Below are 16,984 nucleotides of genomic sequence, written 5' to 3'. Positions count from 1 at the left end.
TCTGGTGTCCTTTGACAGCTCTTTGGTCTTGGCCATAGTGGAGTTTGGAGTGTGACTGTTTGAGGTTATGGACAGGTGTCTTTTATACTGATAACAAGTTCAAACAGGTGCCATTAATACAGGTAACGAGTGGAGGACAGAGGAGCCTCTTAAAGAAGTTGTTACAGGTCTGTGAGAGCCAGAAATCGTGCTTGTTTGTAGGTGACCAAATACTTATTTTCCACCATAATTTGCAAATAAATTCATAAAAAATCCTACAATGTGATTTTCTGGATTTTTTTTTCTCATTTTGTCTGTCATAGTTGAAGTGTACCTATGATGAAAATTACAGGCCTCATCTTTTTAAGTGGGAGAACTTGCACAATTGGTGGCTGACTAAATACTTTTTTGCCCCACTGTGTGTGATATATATATATACAGAAACAGATATAGTTGAAGTCGGAAGTTTACATACACCTTAGCCAAATACATTTAAACTCAGTTTTTCACAATTCCTGACATTTAATTCTAGTAACTCCTAGTAAAGTAAAAATTCCCTGTTTTAGGTCAGTTAGGATCACCACTTTATTTTAAGAATGTGAAATGTCGGAATAATAGTCGAGAGGATGATTTATTTCAGCTTTTATTTCTTTCATCACATTTCCAGTGGGTCAGGAGTGTGTTTGGTAGCTTTGCCTTTAAATTGTTTAACTTGGGTCAAACATTTCGGGTAGCCTTCCACAAGCTTCCCACGATAAGTTGGGTAAATTTTAGCCCATTCCTCCTGACAGAGCTGGTGTAACGGAGTCAGGTTTGTATGCCTCTTTGCTCCCACATGCTTTTTCAGTTCTGCCCACACATTTTCTATAGGGTTGAGGTCAGGGCTTTGTGATGGCCACTCCAATACCTTGACTTTGTTGTCCTTAAACCATTTTGGCACAACTTTGGAAGTATGCTTGGGGTTATTGTCCATTTGGAAGACCCATTTGCGACCAAGCGTTAACTTCCTGATTGATGTCTTGAGATGTTGCTTCAATATATCCACATAATTTTCTTTCCTCGCGATGTCATCTGTTTTGTGAAATGCACCAGTCCCTCCTGCAGCCAAACAACCCCCACAACATGATGCTGCCACCCCCGTGCTTCACGGTTGGGATGGTGTTCTTCGGCTTGCAAGCGTCCCCCTTTTTCCTCCAAACATAATGATGGTCATTATGGCCAAACAGTTCTATTTTTGTTTCATCAGACCAGAGGACATTTCTCCAAAAAGTACAATCTTTGTCCCCATGTTCAGTTACAAACCGTAGTCTGGATTTTTTATGGTGGTTTTGGAGAAGTTGCTTCTTCCTTGCAGAGCAGCCTTTCAGGTTATGTCAATATAGGACTCATTTTACTGTGGATATAGATGGTTTTGTACCTGTTTCCTTCAGCATCTTCAGAAGGTACTTTGATGTTGTTCTGGGATTGATTTGCACCTTTCGCACCAAAGTACGTTCATCTCTAGGAGACAGAACGCGTCTCCTTCCTGAGCAGTATGGCGCCTGCCTGGTCCCATAGTGTTTATACCTGCGTACTATTGGTTGGACAGATGAACGTGGTACCTTCAGGCGTTTTGAAATTGCTCCCAAGAATGAACCAGACTTGTGGAGGTCTACAATAGTTTTTCTGAGGTCTTGGTTGATTTCTTTTGATTTTCCCATGATGTCAAGCAAAGAGGCACAGAGTTTGAAGGTAGACCTTGAAATACATCCACAGGTACACCTCCAATTGACCCAAATGATGTCAATTAGCCTATCAGAAGCTTCCAAAGCAATTACATAACTTTCTGGAATTTTCAAAGCTGTTTAAAGGCACAGTCAACTTAGTGTATGTAATGTTCTAACCCACTGGAATTGTGATAGAGTGAAATAATCTGTCTGTTAACAACTGTTGGAAACATTACTTGTGTCATGCACAAAGTAGATGTCCTAACTGACTTGCCAAAACTATAGTTTTTTTAAGAAACATTTTGTGGAGTTGAAAAATGAGAAAAACAAGACACCGCCCCCTTCACACAAAATGTTTCTTAAACTTCTGACTTCAACTGTATGTGTGTGTGTGTGTATGTATGTATGTATGTATATATATAATATTTTGTTTTATTGGACCTGCATCTGATGGTCAGTCTGAGAGGAGGGAGGGAGCAGCGGTGAGGCTGCCTCTCACCCCGACTTACAGTCCCTTCGCTCTCCCTCCTTCCACTGAGAAAAGAGGACAGTCTTCCAGCTGATGGCGAAACTCAAGTACCACTCATGCACCAATTCATGTTGTTACTCCTATGACAATAGAAAGTGAAATATTCCTTTATTTTAAAAGACACAAGCCGCTAATAGTAACAACGCAAGCTTATCGGAAACACTTTGCAATACTCATTCATTCCAGCTGCAGTGCTGGTTGTAGTGTGAGTGGAAGTAAGAAGAACACACATTTTTTTGGCTTATAAAGGTGTTGAACAAAGTGTTGCCATAAAAAAGAGCACTCTTTTCTGTATTTGTTGAGTCTCTCTAGTGTGTGTGTGTGTGTGTTTGCAGACAGGGGGCTGGAACATCACAGGGCCCTGGGAGAAGGACAACTTCATGGAAGTTCTGAAGACAGTGTCGGGCCCCTACCGTGCCCAGCCCTTCTTCACCATCGGAGTCAGCGTGGACCCCAAGAATTCCAACAGCAATGTCATCCAGGTCAGCTGCTCTGGCTCTGGATCTTTTTAAATGAAAATATATGTACTAGCATACACAAACAAACATATAGGCATGCATGCATAGACACAGACAGACACACGTGGGCACACGTAGACAGACGTGCACGCACACACACACACACACACACATATATTTTAAGCTTTTATATAATAACAGGTGCCGAATATGATAGTGAATGGACTCCGCACACTGCAATTCATTCTTCCTTATGATTAGTGTGTTTGCTCACCTTTTGATGCATTTCTGCAAGGTGGATCAATCGGGGCTGTTCCTCCCCTCGCGGGACTATTACCTCAACAAGACAGCCAATGAGAAGGTGAGTAAAGTTCAGGTGGGTGGGGGCCAGCCAGTACATGTGTGGTCTTTTCCTACCTATGGCTGTCAACATGAGGTACCATAATAAATTAAAATACAGTAAATTACTGTCACAGGAGGCTGCTGAGTGGAGGACGGCTCATAATAATGGCTGGAATTTAGTAAATGGAATTGCATAAAACAAATGTAAGCCATGTGTTTGATTTGTTGGATACCATTCCATTGATTCTGTTCCAGCTATTACTATGAGCCTGTCTTCCCCAGTTTATTTATTATCCAAAGCTTAGGAATTTCGTTCAAAATGTCAAGCTTCACAACATCATTAAAACACAACATATTATCATGTAGCCATACATGTACATGTCTGCAGAAGATGGCGGCTTCCCCTCCATATAAATAAAGGTGAAATAAATAAATGTATCTGCTCAGGATTCTGTGGAGGGGGTCATCCATTATCTGTTTATCTAAAGGTTGACGTGTATCTTGTTGTTCCATTCTAATTTACCCTCCCTATAGCCTGTCACAAATCTCTCTGACACAACCCAGCATATTTTAGCAGGGTGGTGGTCACTTTACAACAAACTAGAAAGACTGAAACCTTCCACTGAAAATGAAGCCAGCAGCAAGTGTTTAATTTTGATTGCTCTCATTCTCTTGTTTACCACACCAGAGTAGAGTCGGGAATTTTTACTAATAAATGGTGTTTCACCTGGAAAAACTCTGAGCCTTAGTTATAGTCACTGTAGCCAGAGTTTTTTTTTCTGATCCGGTCATGTGGTCAACAACAACTCCTGGCCCTACTATAGTCTGCAGTCTATCCCGGGGGTGGCCAACCCTCCTCCTGGAGACCAACTAGATGTGCAGCCTTACTATGACACACCTGATTCAGCTAGTTAAGGTCCTAAGGAGCAGCTGATTAAAATCAAGTGTGTTAACATTAGTAGCGGTCGGTGCCATTTAAGATGAGGGAGGATTTTTTTTTTTAATATATATGAACATGGCCTTATTTCTATTACAGCATTTTGGATGACTGTCATTCATATTCCATTCCCCCAGCTCAATGTAACATCGGTTGGTTTAGGCTACTACATGATACTCAAATTTTCCCTGTACCCATCATGAGGTTGCTACAACCTAGCCTATGAATGAAAGTTTACAATGTAGGTGCAGAGGTCGAGAGCATTTTGAGTAATCAAGGTGACTGACAGTGGCACATTCAATACCACCTTGCACACTCTTGACTGCATCTAGCTGATCTAGGGTGTCATCATTAGTCCAACATTTGAAAACAAGAGTTTCTATTGGACAAATGCTGGTATGTTTATCCCTGTTTCATTTGCTTCTGTTTAAGAAATGTTTTTAAACATAATCTGTGGAATGAATACACCCCAGATCACACGCAAACACAGTTCACTTTCATACCAGACACATACAAATAGCTCATTGTATATATAATACATTTTTGTATCTATCTACGGGCTCTCCTCCTTTCACCTTTTCTCTTCGTTTGTGGACTTCAGTGCACAACACATCAGCTGTCTGTGACCAGGTAAAACAAACTTTCCAAGCCAAACCTTCATATCATGACTGCTAACCGCTACACACAGCCTACATCATTGTCAATTCATAGTCAACATAGCTACTAGAACTAACACGTTAGTAAACCCGCTACAATCATGCAGTACAGTGTAGTCCACAGCAATCAGTTTAGCAGTTACATCAGCGAGCCCCGGTTGCAATACATTAATACAACCAAAAGCTTACCTTGACAGTGTTGGATAGCCATAGCCAGCTAGCTAACATAGCATCACTCTCTATTTGAGCCATTTGACACTAGCTAAGTAAATGAAAATGAAAAACAAAAAACTATGAAATATAGATAGCTCAAAAAGAGAGAAAGACAATAGTTGAACAGTTTTGAACAAAGAGAGAGAGAGTTAACTACTCACCACATTTTATGCACTCCAATGCTAGCTATTTGTAGCTTATGCTTTCAGCACTAAATGCATTCTCTGGTCCTTTTATTGGGTGGACAACATATCAGTTCATGCTACAAAAGCTCTGAGAGGTTGGAGGAAGTCCTCCGGAAGATGTCATAATTACTGTGTACGTTTATGGAAGGGGGGTGATAACCATGAGCCTCCTAGGTTTGACATAAGCTAGCTGTCTGGCTAAACCATGGTATTACCCCACAGAGTGCTGCTGAGGCTCCTGTAGACCTTCATTGCGAATCAGTTTGTTTTAATCAATTATTTGGTGACGTAAAATATATTTAGAATAGTTTTATCTAAAAAGGATAACTTTTCTTTACTGTTTCAATATTTGTTTTTTTCTTCAATTCAATGGGGATGGTCATCCACTGGTTAACATTAACTATAGCAGGCCTAAAACAAAATCCATGTGGAGGGTTTGCAATGAAAAACTAAAATGGGCATTTCTCATTGAACAAATTCAGATTGTACCTCCCCGTTTCACTCTGCTTCGCACCGTTGTCTTCCATTTGGTGGCAAGTGAACACGACCCTGCGCTTATCCTGTGTCCCCTCCCAGGTGTTGAAGGCATATCTGGACTACATGGTGGAGCTGAGCCTGCTATTGGGGGGGGAAAAGAACTCCACACAAAGCCAGATGCAGCAGATTCTAGACTTTGAAACGGCGCTCGCCAACATCACCGTACCGCCGGACGAACTTCGCGATGAGGAGAAGATCTACCACAAGATCACCATCGCCGAACTGCAGGTGTGTATGCGTCTGTTGGGTGGGGGATTACAGCGAGAACATGTGCACTTCCATGTGCAAGCAGTTGCTTGGATGTGAGTATGTATGAGAGAGAGAGGTACATATGTGAGGTGGATTTTTTTTGTGGGGTGGATTTTGAGTGGATCAGAACCCCATGCCATCAGATCAGGCTGTAAAGTTTGTTCTTAATCAAATAGTCTGTTCCCACATTTTCTTCTGTCTCCATTAGTGTCAAAACATGCATGGCTTTTTCTCGCAGTCTCTCCCACACCAACTCACCACCACCTTCTGAAAGCCTCTTCACACATTTGTCTGTGTACTCTGCCTCTCATGCAGTCCTCTTTTTTGTTTTGGAATGTTTCCCTGGTTGCCAAGGTGACTGTTGCCAAGAGCTGTTGCTGAGCTCTTCTATCTCCAAGGCAGCAGCAGAACTGCAGAGAGACGGTGAAGGGAATGCTAGTGGTTGGTGGACATGGAGCCTTTCATCAACAAACAGATAGAATGAATGAATGGAGAGTCAGTTGAGATGGTTCTCTGTTTCATAGGAATTGAAAGTCGTCATTTGTAGGATGGGTTGAATCAGTGAAATGGGTGGTAATGGGTAGATTGTGTATATTTCTTAAATTTGAATGTAATCACTCTAGAAAATCAGTCTGTTCATCTTAAGCCTGCAAACACAGTCGAGTTGATAAGGCATGAATTTGAATGGCAATGTCGTAGATCCTTTGTTCTGTTTCTGATGGTTCTAAACACTGGATCATTACATTAAATCTCCAGGGTCATGTTCATTAGGCACCAAACAGAAGCAAATGGATTAAAACAGGGAAGGACTAGCTGGACTTGTCCAATAACAAACACACATTTTCGTTGTCTGTTGCAAAAAACAACTTAAATGGGGAGTAAATTATCGAAGAGCAAAGCTTTTAATGATGACATGACAAGCCCCTAACGTTTTCTACTACAACTCCGGAATACATAGACATACTGTAAATTAATGGGAGCTACTATGATCCTATCCTTACTAGTGTTGCACATTACACCGAAACGGTTCATCTATCAAATGTGTCTCACGTTTGCAAATCAACTAAATGTATTGAACTTATTAGAAAAATGTATTTGTCAAAGTTTATCAAAAGACATTAACAGAATGCATTGCATTCCCTGCAACTTTCATACTGGAATGCCCCTGCCTGTGAGTGTGCGGTGCGCATATGTTTACCACTTTGTGTAACCGTTAGACAAAAGACAACCATCTTCGGGTAGATGGAAAGGCTTTGCCAAAACCTCAATTAAAAGTTAAGTACAAAGTAGCATATGCCTACCTGGCAGAATAAGGATTATTTGTATCAATACAGTGGCCATATGATCTGGAAACTCCATCACATGTGCGCTAAATGCCGATAATCAAAAAACGGTGTTAAGTGCAAGGACACTTGAATTAAAGGGTATATTTCAGACCTCAAAAGTGGACCCAAATATCAAATCATTTCTGCGTAACAATTCAAGTCGAACTGACAGCGTTTTTAACTACTTTGCATTCAATCATAACATCAGTAAATAACATCAAATTCCCAGGCCCTACTGCCTGTAAACACACATTCCAGTTCAAAGTGAATGATGGCAGGCCTGTGTGACAAATGGCTTATTTGCATATAGGCCTACAGTAGCTGACTATGGCACACCGGTCTGCATAGACTCTGGTCCTGGACAAGATACATGTTTTTATTAGGTTTTATTTACTGCCGTGTCTATTAATTGTCTAAATACACTGCCTTTTTCACTATATTGCTATAGAATGTTCACAAATGCCTTACTATGAATTTGTGAAAATGTCAGAATTATTATTATTTAAAAAAACTAAGTGTCATATTCTCCCTGGGCATGTATATGGACAGATTTTAATACGATTTATATTGCTAAAAATCTGTCAGTTCCACTTTCAGTACCTTACTGACATTGTTTTCAATTTAAAAAAAATATTCTAAAAGAAACAAAAATTAGCAAGAGCAATTTCTCAAGCAAGGATTTAGCTAGGACTGTCTGGGAGTGGTGTGAGTAGGGAGGGGGAAACTGAAAACGGGTTGTTATTGGCAGAGAGGTTTGGAACTCTCTTTAGTATTGGTTAGTTAACTAATTTACCGCATGGTGATTTCACCAGGCAGGCCAAAACAGGCTGAAATATTTTCAAACAGCTCTTACACTAAAAGGATATCATCATTTTCACAGTATTATTCCAACCTCATAGTGTAGAAATATATATTAAACACCGTAAAATCATGTTTTTGAGAATGAAAACAGAATAAAAAAATCTCCCGCTTTCTTTTTTTTTGCCATGGTACTGTTTCGGTATTGAGTATCATGATACTAAATCTGGTATTAGGGTAGTGTCAGTCATGAAAATTTGTCAGCTGGTAACTGTCATGCAAATAACTGCCGGTTAGTTAACATAAACACGTTTAGCATCTCTGGGCTTCCACTCTAGCCTTAAAGCCACTGATGCAGACCTATTGGAACATCTACATTTTTAAAGAGTCTAATAAATCCATTTAATATAGCCTATCACAATAAATCTATTTATTTAGGTCCGGTCTAAAGAAACATTATGATTTGAAGAAAATGTAGCCTATCTCAGAAGAATAGAATATTCTGAATCGTCCTTATGTTATAGGCCCTGATCCGGCTATGCCATATGGCTGTGGGCTCCTCCACTAGTTCATTTAGCAGACAAGGTTTGCTTATAATTCCTGTGCCATTATTTTATAGTAATAAGAATAGAATTGAACATAGCATGAATAAAATAGAAAGGATGTTTTCCCTAAGTTATTTCCGAGGGAGTGCGCACATGCTGCTATTCTGTGTTGAGCGGTTAACCTCTCTGGGATATTCGGGATGGTAGCGTCCCACCCCACCAACAACCAGTGAAAGAGCAGGGCGTCAAATTTAAAACAACAAAAATCTCATAATTAAAAAATCCTCAAGCATACAAGTATTTTACACCATTTTAAAGATACAATTCTCATTAATCCAGCCACAGTGTCTGATTTCAAAAAGGCTTTACAGCGAAAGCACCACAAACGATTGTTAGATCACCACCACGTCACAGAAAAACAGCCATTTTTCCAGCCAAAGAGAGGAGTCACAAAGAGCAGAAATATAGATAAAATTAATCACTAACCTTTGATGATCTTCATCAGATGACACTCATAGGACTCTATGTTACAGAATACATGTATGTTTTGTTTGATAAAGTTCATATTTATATCCAAAAATATAATTTTACATTGGCGTGTTATGTTCAGTAGTTCCAAAACATGCAGTGATTTTGCAGAGAGCCATATCAATTTACAGAAATACTCATAATAAACATTGCTAAAATATACAACTATTATACATGGAACTTTATATATACTTCTCCTTAATGCAACCACTGTGTCAGATTTAAAAAAAACTTTACGGAAAAAGCATACCATGCAATAATCGGAGTACGGCGCTCAGGGACCAACAGCCAAAGAGATATCCGCCATGTTGTGTAGTCAACAGAAGTCAGAAATAGCATTATAAATATTCACTTTCCTTTGATGATCTTCATCACAATGCACTCCCAGGAATCCCAGTTCCACAAATGTTTGATTTGTTCGTTAAAGTTCATAATTTATGTCCAAATACCTCCTTTTGTTAGGGCATTTGGTAAACAAATCCAAACGCACATGCAGCCGAAAGTCCAGCCGAAAGGTCGGACGAAAAGTCCAAAAGTTGATATTACAGGTCGTAGAAACATGTCAAATGAAGTATAGAATCAACCTTTAGGACGTTTTTATCATAAATCTTCAATAATGTTCCAGCCGGGAATTCCTTTGTCTGTAGAAATGCAATGGAATGCAAGCGAACTTTCACATGACCGCGCATGTGAAAGTGGCCAGACACCTGGCTCAATCCCCTCTCATTCTGCCCCCCTTCACAGTAGAAAAATCAACCAAGGTTCTAAAGACTATTGACATATATAGTGGAAGCCTTAGGAAGTGCAAAATGACCCCATAGACACTGTATATTGGAATGGCAATGAGTTGAAAAACGAAAAACCTCAGATTTCCCACTTCCTGGTTGGATTTGTCAGGTTTTCGCCGGCCATATGTGTTCTGTTAAACTCACAGACATCATTCAAACAGTTTTAGAAACTCAAGAGTGTTTTCTATCCAAATACACTAATTATATGCATATTCTAGCTTTTATGGCTGAGTAGCAGGCAGTTTACTCTGGGCACCTTATTCATCCAAGCTACTCAATACTGCCCCCCAGTCACCAAGAAGTTAACAAAGTGATAATTTGAAACAGGTCCTCCTATTTGCATAATTTAGAGTTATTTATGCAACGTTAGTTGTGATACAAACCTTAGGGTATATGTTTTGATTTCTAATACGTTCTAAGCCTGCATGATGCAACTCTAATGATGATTTGAAAAAAAGTTACATAAAGGGATGTGCTCTGCTCTGTTTCTTGCGCAGGTTGCACAAAGTGCTTTATAATATTCTCACCCATCAGACTATTCTCAATTTAATCTGGTCTTTACATAAAGCCTACTAATATACAGTACCAGCCAAAAGTTTGGACACACCTACTCATTCCAGGGTTTTTCTTTATTTTTACAATTTTGTACATTGTAAAATAATAGTGAAGACATCAAAACTATGAAATAACACATGTAGTAACAAAAAAACAAATCAAAATATTTTTTATATTTGAGATTATTCAAAATAGCCACCCTTTGCCTTGATGACAGCTTTGCACACTCTTAGCGCCGCCCTCTGGTGACAGGTGGAACCATGACAGTACCCCCCCCCTTCTAGTAGCCAGGCCTACCACTATGAGTCACGGATCCAGGATGTCTATGTCAGGCACCCATGCCCGCTCCTTGGGGCCGTAGCCCTCCCAGTCCACCAGGTACTGCAGGGTGCCTCTGACCCGACGAGCCTCCAACAGACGCAGGACAGTGTAGGCCCGGCGTCCATCGACAAGTCGAGGGGCGGAGGGGCAGGTGTGGCGGGAGAGAAGAGACTGGTCCTTACCAGCTTGAGACGGGAGACATGGAAGGATGGACAGAACCTCATAGACCTGGGAGGCTGGAGACGATAGGTGACTGGGTTGATGCAACTCAGGATCTTGAATGGTCCTGTGGAGCGAGCTTCCGCATGTCCACCTTTTTAAGGGAAGAACACGGGTGGACAGCCGCACTCGTTGACCAGGTCGGAGGAGCCTGTACAGGCCTTTGGTGCCAGTTTGCCTGGTGTTGGTGTCAGGCAGATGAGCAGAGCAAGGAGGATCACTCTCTGATCCAGGGGGAGGACGAGGGGGAGGACCCGAACTGACACTCAAACGGCGACCGTCCAGTGGACGAGTTTGGCAGTGTGTTGTGATCATACTCCACCCAGACAAGAAACTTCTCCAGCTCCTGGTTGGCCTACTCCATTTGCCCATTTGACTGTGGTTGGAACCTCGAGGAGAGAATTACAACACCCCGACAAGGGAGCAGAAGGGTTTCCAATACCGTGTCGCGAACTGGGGTCCACGATCCGAGACAATGTCCTGGGGAGGTCCGTGTAGTCGAAAGACATGGGTAATCATGAGATCAGCGGTCTCCTTTGCTGAGGGCAACTTAGGTAAGGCAATGAAATGGTCTGCCTTGGAGAACCGATCAATGACCATCAGGATAGTGGTAAGCCCTTGGTATGGAGGTACCCTGTGATAGTCTACGGACAGGGGCCGTCTGGGGATGGGCAGAGGTTGGAGCAACCCAGCAGGTCGCCGACTTGAGGACTTGCTTTGGGCACAGGTGGAACAGGCCGCAACAACAGAGCTCACATCAATCATGTTGGGCCACCAGAATTTCCGCCTCAGGAACTCCAGTGTTCGATTAACCCCTGGATGCCCAGTTAATTTAGAGGAGTGTCCCCATTGTAGCACTTGAACAGATAAAGTCTGTTAGTGGGACCGCTGCAGGGCGCAGGTTCTCAGGTCTGGGCTTGGTCTCTATATTCCAATACACGGGAGCCACAATGCGGGAGCTGGGGATGATGGGCTCAGAGTCCCTCTCATCGTGTTGGTGGCACAGGGCATCTGCTTTCTGATTCTTGGATCCCGGGTGATAGGCAAGAGTGAAGTTGAACCTGAAGTTGAACCTGTTAAGAAACAGAGCCCACCTATCCTGGCAAGCGTTCAAGCTTCTTTTTTTTTAATATATATTTTATTTTTTTGAATTTTACCCCTTTTTCTCCCCAATTTCGTGGTATCCAATTGTTGTAGTAGCTACTATCTTGTCTCATTGCTACAACTCCCGTACGGGCTCGGGAGAGACCCGAGCGTCATGCGTCCTCCGATACACAACCCAACAAGCCGTACTGCTTCTTAACACAGCGCGCATCCAACCCGGAAGCCAGCCGCCCCAATGTGTCGGAGGCTACACCGTGCCCCTTGGCTAGCGCGCACTGTGCCCGGCGCGCCACAGGAGTCGCTGGTGCGCGATGAGACAAGGAGATCCCTACCGACCAATCCCTCCCTAACCCGGACGACGCTAGGCCAATTGTGCGTCGCCCCACGGACCTCCCGGTCGCGGCCGGTTACGACAGAGCCTGGGCGCGAACCCAGGGACTCTGATGGCACAGCTAGCGCTGCAGTACAGCGCCCTTAACCACTGCGCCACCCGGGAGGCAACCTCCTGGCTTCTTGAATGGAGACCGTTCTTATGGTCCATCCAGATCACAAAATGATGAGGTGCCCCCTCCAACCAGTGTCTCCACCCCTCAAGTGCCCACTTGACTACCAAAAGCTCATGTCTACATCGTAGTTGTGTTCTGCTGGCGAAAACCACTTGGAAAGAAAGGCACATTTGTGAATTCTGTTGTGCCGCTGTGAAAGGAACCGCCCCTGCTCTGGTGTCCGAGGCATCCACCTCTACCACGAAGGGACAAGTAGGATCAGAATGAACGAGGATGGGTCCGGAGGTGAAATGTCCCTTGAGCTCTATGAATGCCCTGTCAGCCTCAAGGTTCCAGCCAAAACGGGTCTGAGACTTGCGGGTTAGGGCCATGAGATGCGCTGCCACCGCACCAAAGTTGCATATAACACGCATGTAAAAATGGGCAAACCCAAGGAACTGCTGGACTTGCTTGAGTGAAGCGGGACGGGGCTAGTCAGTGACCACCCTAACCTTAATAACGTGTTTGGGATAGGGGGGCAGTATTTTCACATCCGTATGAAATGCGTGCCCAAAGTTAACTGCCTGCGACTCAGGCCCAGAAGCTAGGATATGCATGTAATTGGTAGATCTGGATAGAAAACACTCAAGTTTCCAGGATTTTTTTTTTGAGTTCACTGTGCTTTCAATTGGTTTTCTATGGGAAACTAGAGTTCTGAGGCACCTGGTTGCAGTTCCTATGGCTTCCACTAGATGTCAACAGTCTTTAGAAATTGATTGATGTTTTTCTGTCGAGTAATGAAGAAGTAGGGCTGTTCAGACTTAGTGTCAAGCCAAGTGGACTCTTTTGTTTTGGGGGCGCGACCTGGAGCTTGCTCCACATTGCTTTTATCCGCTATTGAACAAAGTATATTCCGTCTTAAATGTTATCGATTATTTACGTTTTAGGATATCTAAAGTAGGATTAGGAAAGTTGTTTGAAATGTTTGGACCAAGTTTACAGGTAACTTATTAGATAATTTGTAGTCATGTTGGGTGAGTTGGAACCGGTGGTTTTCTGAATCAAACGCGCCAAATAAATGTACATTTTGGGGATTTATCGAACAAAAGGACCATTTGTGATGTTTATGGGACATTTTGGAGTGCCAACAGAAGAAGCTCTTCAAAGGTAAGGTATGAATTATATCGTTATTTCTGACTTTCGTGGTGCATCTCCCTGGTTGAAAATCTGACATTAGCTGGATTAGCAAGAAGTTAAGCTTTTATTTGGTATATTGCACTTGTGATTTTATGAAAGTTAAATATTTCTAATCATTGAATTTGAATTTCGCGCTCTGCAATTTCACCGGATGTTGTCGAAACCACTAGCGGAACATCTAGCCGTAACAGGTTGACAGGGTCCATTTGGATGCCGGCGGTAGAGATAATGTGGCACAGGAAAGAAACTTGGGATACATAGAACTCACACTTCTCAATCTTGACGTATAGTTGACTCGGCAGGAGGCATCCCGGGACATGCAGGATGTGTTCCGGAAGGGTCTTGGAGAAGATCAGGATGTCGAGGTAAACAAAGACTAACTGATTCAACATATCCCTAAGAGTTTCATTGACCAATGCTTGGAAGACTGCCATTGAGTTCGATAGTTCGAATGGCATGACTAAATCATCGTAGTGGCATCGTTGTATGCGTTGCAATCTAGTGAGAATTCTTCTTGGTGAAGGGCCAGGTCCAAGTCAGCGGACATCAGGGTTAGGGGGTAACGATTCGTAATCGTGATCTTGTTCAGCCCTCTGTAGTCAACGCAGGGATGCAGACCTCCATCCTTCTTTCCCAAGAAGAAGAAACCTACACCAGCTGGGGATGCTGAGGAGTGAATGAAAGGCATCGTATGGACGATGAGGAGGGAGGGTGGCGGGTTGCCTCTTTAGTGGCATTCAAAGTATTCAGGAGGGTGAGCGGAAAAGTCTTGGTCTTCAATGGAAGCAGGGGAATGCGGCAAGGCTCTAGGTGGGGGTCTTAGACATTTAGTCTGGCAGTTCTTACCCCAGTCTAGTAGGTGTCCTGTGGACCAGGAGAGTAGTAGGTTATGTAGTGCTAGCCAGGGGTACCCTAGGATAAGGAAGTTCTCGGAAGCCGTGATCAAACGAAAACTTTGAGTGATTCACCCCAACCTGCAGTAGAATGGACTTGGTCTGATATTCCACCTGGCCGGAGCCAATGGGGCATCCATTGAGGGCATGAATCTGCAGAGGGATGGGACATTTCACACACAGGATTTGTAATTCTATTGTCGAAGTCTTGATTATCTGCAGCCCCGGAGTCCACGAAGGCTTGAATCTGGTGAATCCCCTCCGCTCTGGGCATGTAGCACGGAGATGGCTGAGACCTCCGCAGTAGAGGCAGCAGCCTTCGCATGTGCTTGTCACGCTCCTGTTGGCTCAGCCATGTGTGGGCTCAGCCATGTGTGTCCCAGCTGTATGGACTCCACAATGCTGGGTTCGGTGGGCTTGGGGTGCTCAGGAAACCGGGATACGGGGATGGTGTCAAAAATGCGCTGTCTCACGCGTTCTGGGAGGTGGTTGTCGATTTTGATTGCCGGCGTTATCAGGGCCTCAAGATCCTCTCCCAGTTCCCGAGAAGCCAGTTACTCCTTGGAGTAAAACAAAGCCAGCTGGAAAACAGTGACTAGGGCCTCCGTATTCCACCCACTCTTGGCGGCGAGGGTGTGGAAGATGATGGCGAAGTCAACCACTGGTCTGTTCCCTTGGCGGAAGTTGAACAGTCAGCAGGCCACTTCTCGTCTGCCAACTGGGTGGTCGACTCATCGCAGCTCTGCAGTCAAAGCTAATATGGAGTTGCAGGATGGTGGCTTCTGTTCCCACACCGCCATTGCCCACGCCAGAGCCTTGCCCGAGAGTAGAGAGATGATCATGGTCTGATCGGTGTGGAACGAGGAGGACTGTAGCTCGAATAGGCAGGAGGAAACCCTTGAACCAATGGCCGTCCTACCGCTCCGGGGCTGGGATCTTGGGTTACCTGTTACCATTTGGGAGAGTTGTTCTTGCTGCCGCACCAGCAGTGCTCCTTGGTGGATTACAACATTCTTGATCTGGTTGATCTCTGCTGGGTCCATGTTTGGCAGAAGCTTGCTGTGATGTGATGAGGTTGGACCCATGTGCAGAGAAGAGACCAGACGAGGAATCATTGTTTAAGGATAAACATAAATACTTTACTGAGAAACGGTAGCCAAAGGATCACAGTACACTAGAAAAACAACAAACACTAGGTCTCAAACTCACTCGGGGAAACAAACACACACAGGAAATAAATTCAAGCTTCTGCAAAGGACAACAGAAAACACACCTCTTTCAGAGAAATCATAATGAGTAAATAGAATATACCTGAGTTTTATTAATGCCACTAGGACAGTCTCTGCTGCCCTATAGTGACAGGTGGAACCATGGCAGTGGGAGCTCCTTCAAGACTGTTGGAAAAACATTACAGGTGACTACCTGGTTGAGAGAATTACAGGAGTGTGCAAAGCTGTCATCAAGGCAAAGGGTGGCTACTTTGAAGAATCTCAAATATAAAATATATTTAGATTTGTTTAACACTTTTTTGGTTACTACATTATTCCATGTGTGTTATTTCATAGTTTTGATGTCTCACTATTATTCTACAATGTAGAAAATAGTAAAAAAAGAAAGAAAAACTCTTGAATGACTAGGTGTGTCCAAACTTTTGACTGGTACTGTATGTGTAGAAACATTTTGTATTTAGAATGGGCCGTAATCATACACCTATCAGAACAGGGGCAGGTGAAAATGACATGTCATCCGACAACGCTTTTCCCACTGTTCATTTTCATGCCAGCCAGGTAGGTAACGTGCTTTATTTTAGGAAAGTTGAGAAGTAAATATATTATGCCAAGGCTATAGAAAACTAGTGGGATCCTCATCTTTTTAATAGAGACCATCAAACTCTGTTTTCTCACATAATTGCATAGCATAACCTATAGAAATGTTGGCAACATGGGTTAATAGGAACACTTATTTAATTCCATGCATCAAGCAGCTTTGAGATGCTGGCTCTCGTTGCGCAACAGGTGATCCTATTCCGCTTAAACTCTGAATGCCAGGGCTCTCAATAAGTGTTTGATTTAACTTTCAATTGCATTTGCATTGATGTCAGAGTGATTAGACAATAGAGCGTTGAGTTCCAGGCCATTAGGTACCGGCATCAGAATGCAGTTTTGGAGATGCTTAGTTACGGTCACATGGAATTTGACGGCAGTCATGACTCGTGACTGTTGTTGTGGCGGTAATATATATTGTGTCAAAATTCTGGTATTGTGACCACACTAATTCTTAAGCATGTTACAATGCATCATAAGGATTGTCAGAAAAAACAGGTAGTCATACTATATTTGTATTTATTTAATTTTATTTAACCTTTATTTTACTTGGCAAGTTTGTATTTACTGTACTTTTTTGTGCATTAAAGACCAAACAACTAAACAACAGCC

At 42.9% G+C, this 16,984-nt stretch overlaps 1 protein-coding gene across 5 annotated transcripts in view; it reads left to right on the top strand.

Annotated features, from left to right (window-relative positions):
- The window catches only part of LOC110490062 (endothelin-converting enzyme 2), an 88,288-nt gene that overhangs the window by 48,937 nt on the left and 22,367 nt on the right, over positions 1-16,984 (top strand). For all 5 annotated transcript variants that reach the window (XM_021563191.3, XM_021563190.3, XM_021563192.3 and 2 more), the window contains 3 exons: positions 2,550-2,696; positions 2,968-3,033; positions 5,582-5,770. In XM_021563191.3, the coding sequence (XP_021418866.1) occupies positions 2,550-2,696; positions 2,968-3,033; positions 5,582-5,770 (402 nt within the window). The remainder of the gene's footprint in view (positions 1-2,549; positions 2,697-2,967; positions 3,034-5,581; positions 5,771-16,984) is intronic.

The sequence above is a fragment of the Oncorhynchus mykiss genome, chromosome 15, assembly GCF_057628025.1.
Source record: "Oncorhynchus mykiss isolate SJ-2025 chromosome 15, ASM5762802v1, whole genome shotgun sequence".
In the NCBI taxonomy this organism is placed as follows: Eukaryota; Metazoa; Chordata; class Actinopteri; order Salmoniformes; family Salmonidae; genus Oncorhynchus; species Oncorhynchus mykiss.
The sequence above is the reverse complement of the archived record's forward strand: the minus strand, read 5'-3'. Positions and strand labels throughout refer to the sequence as shown.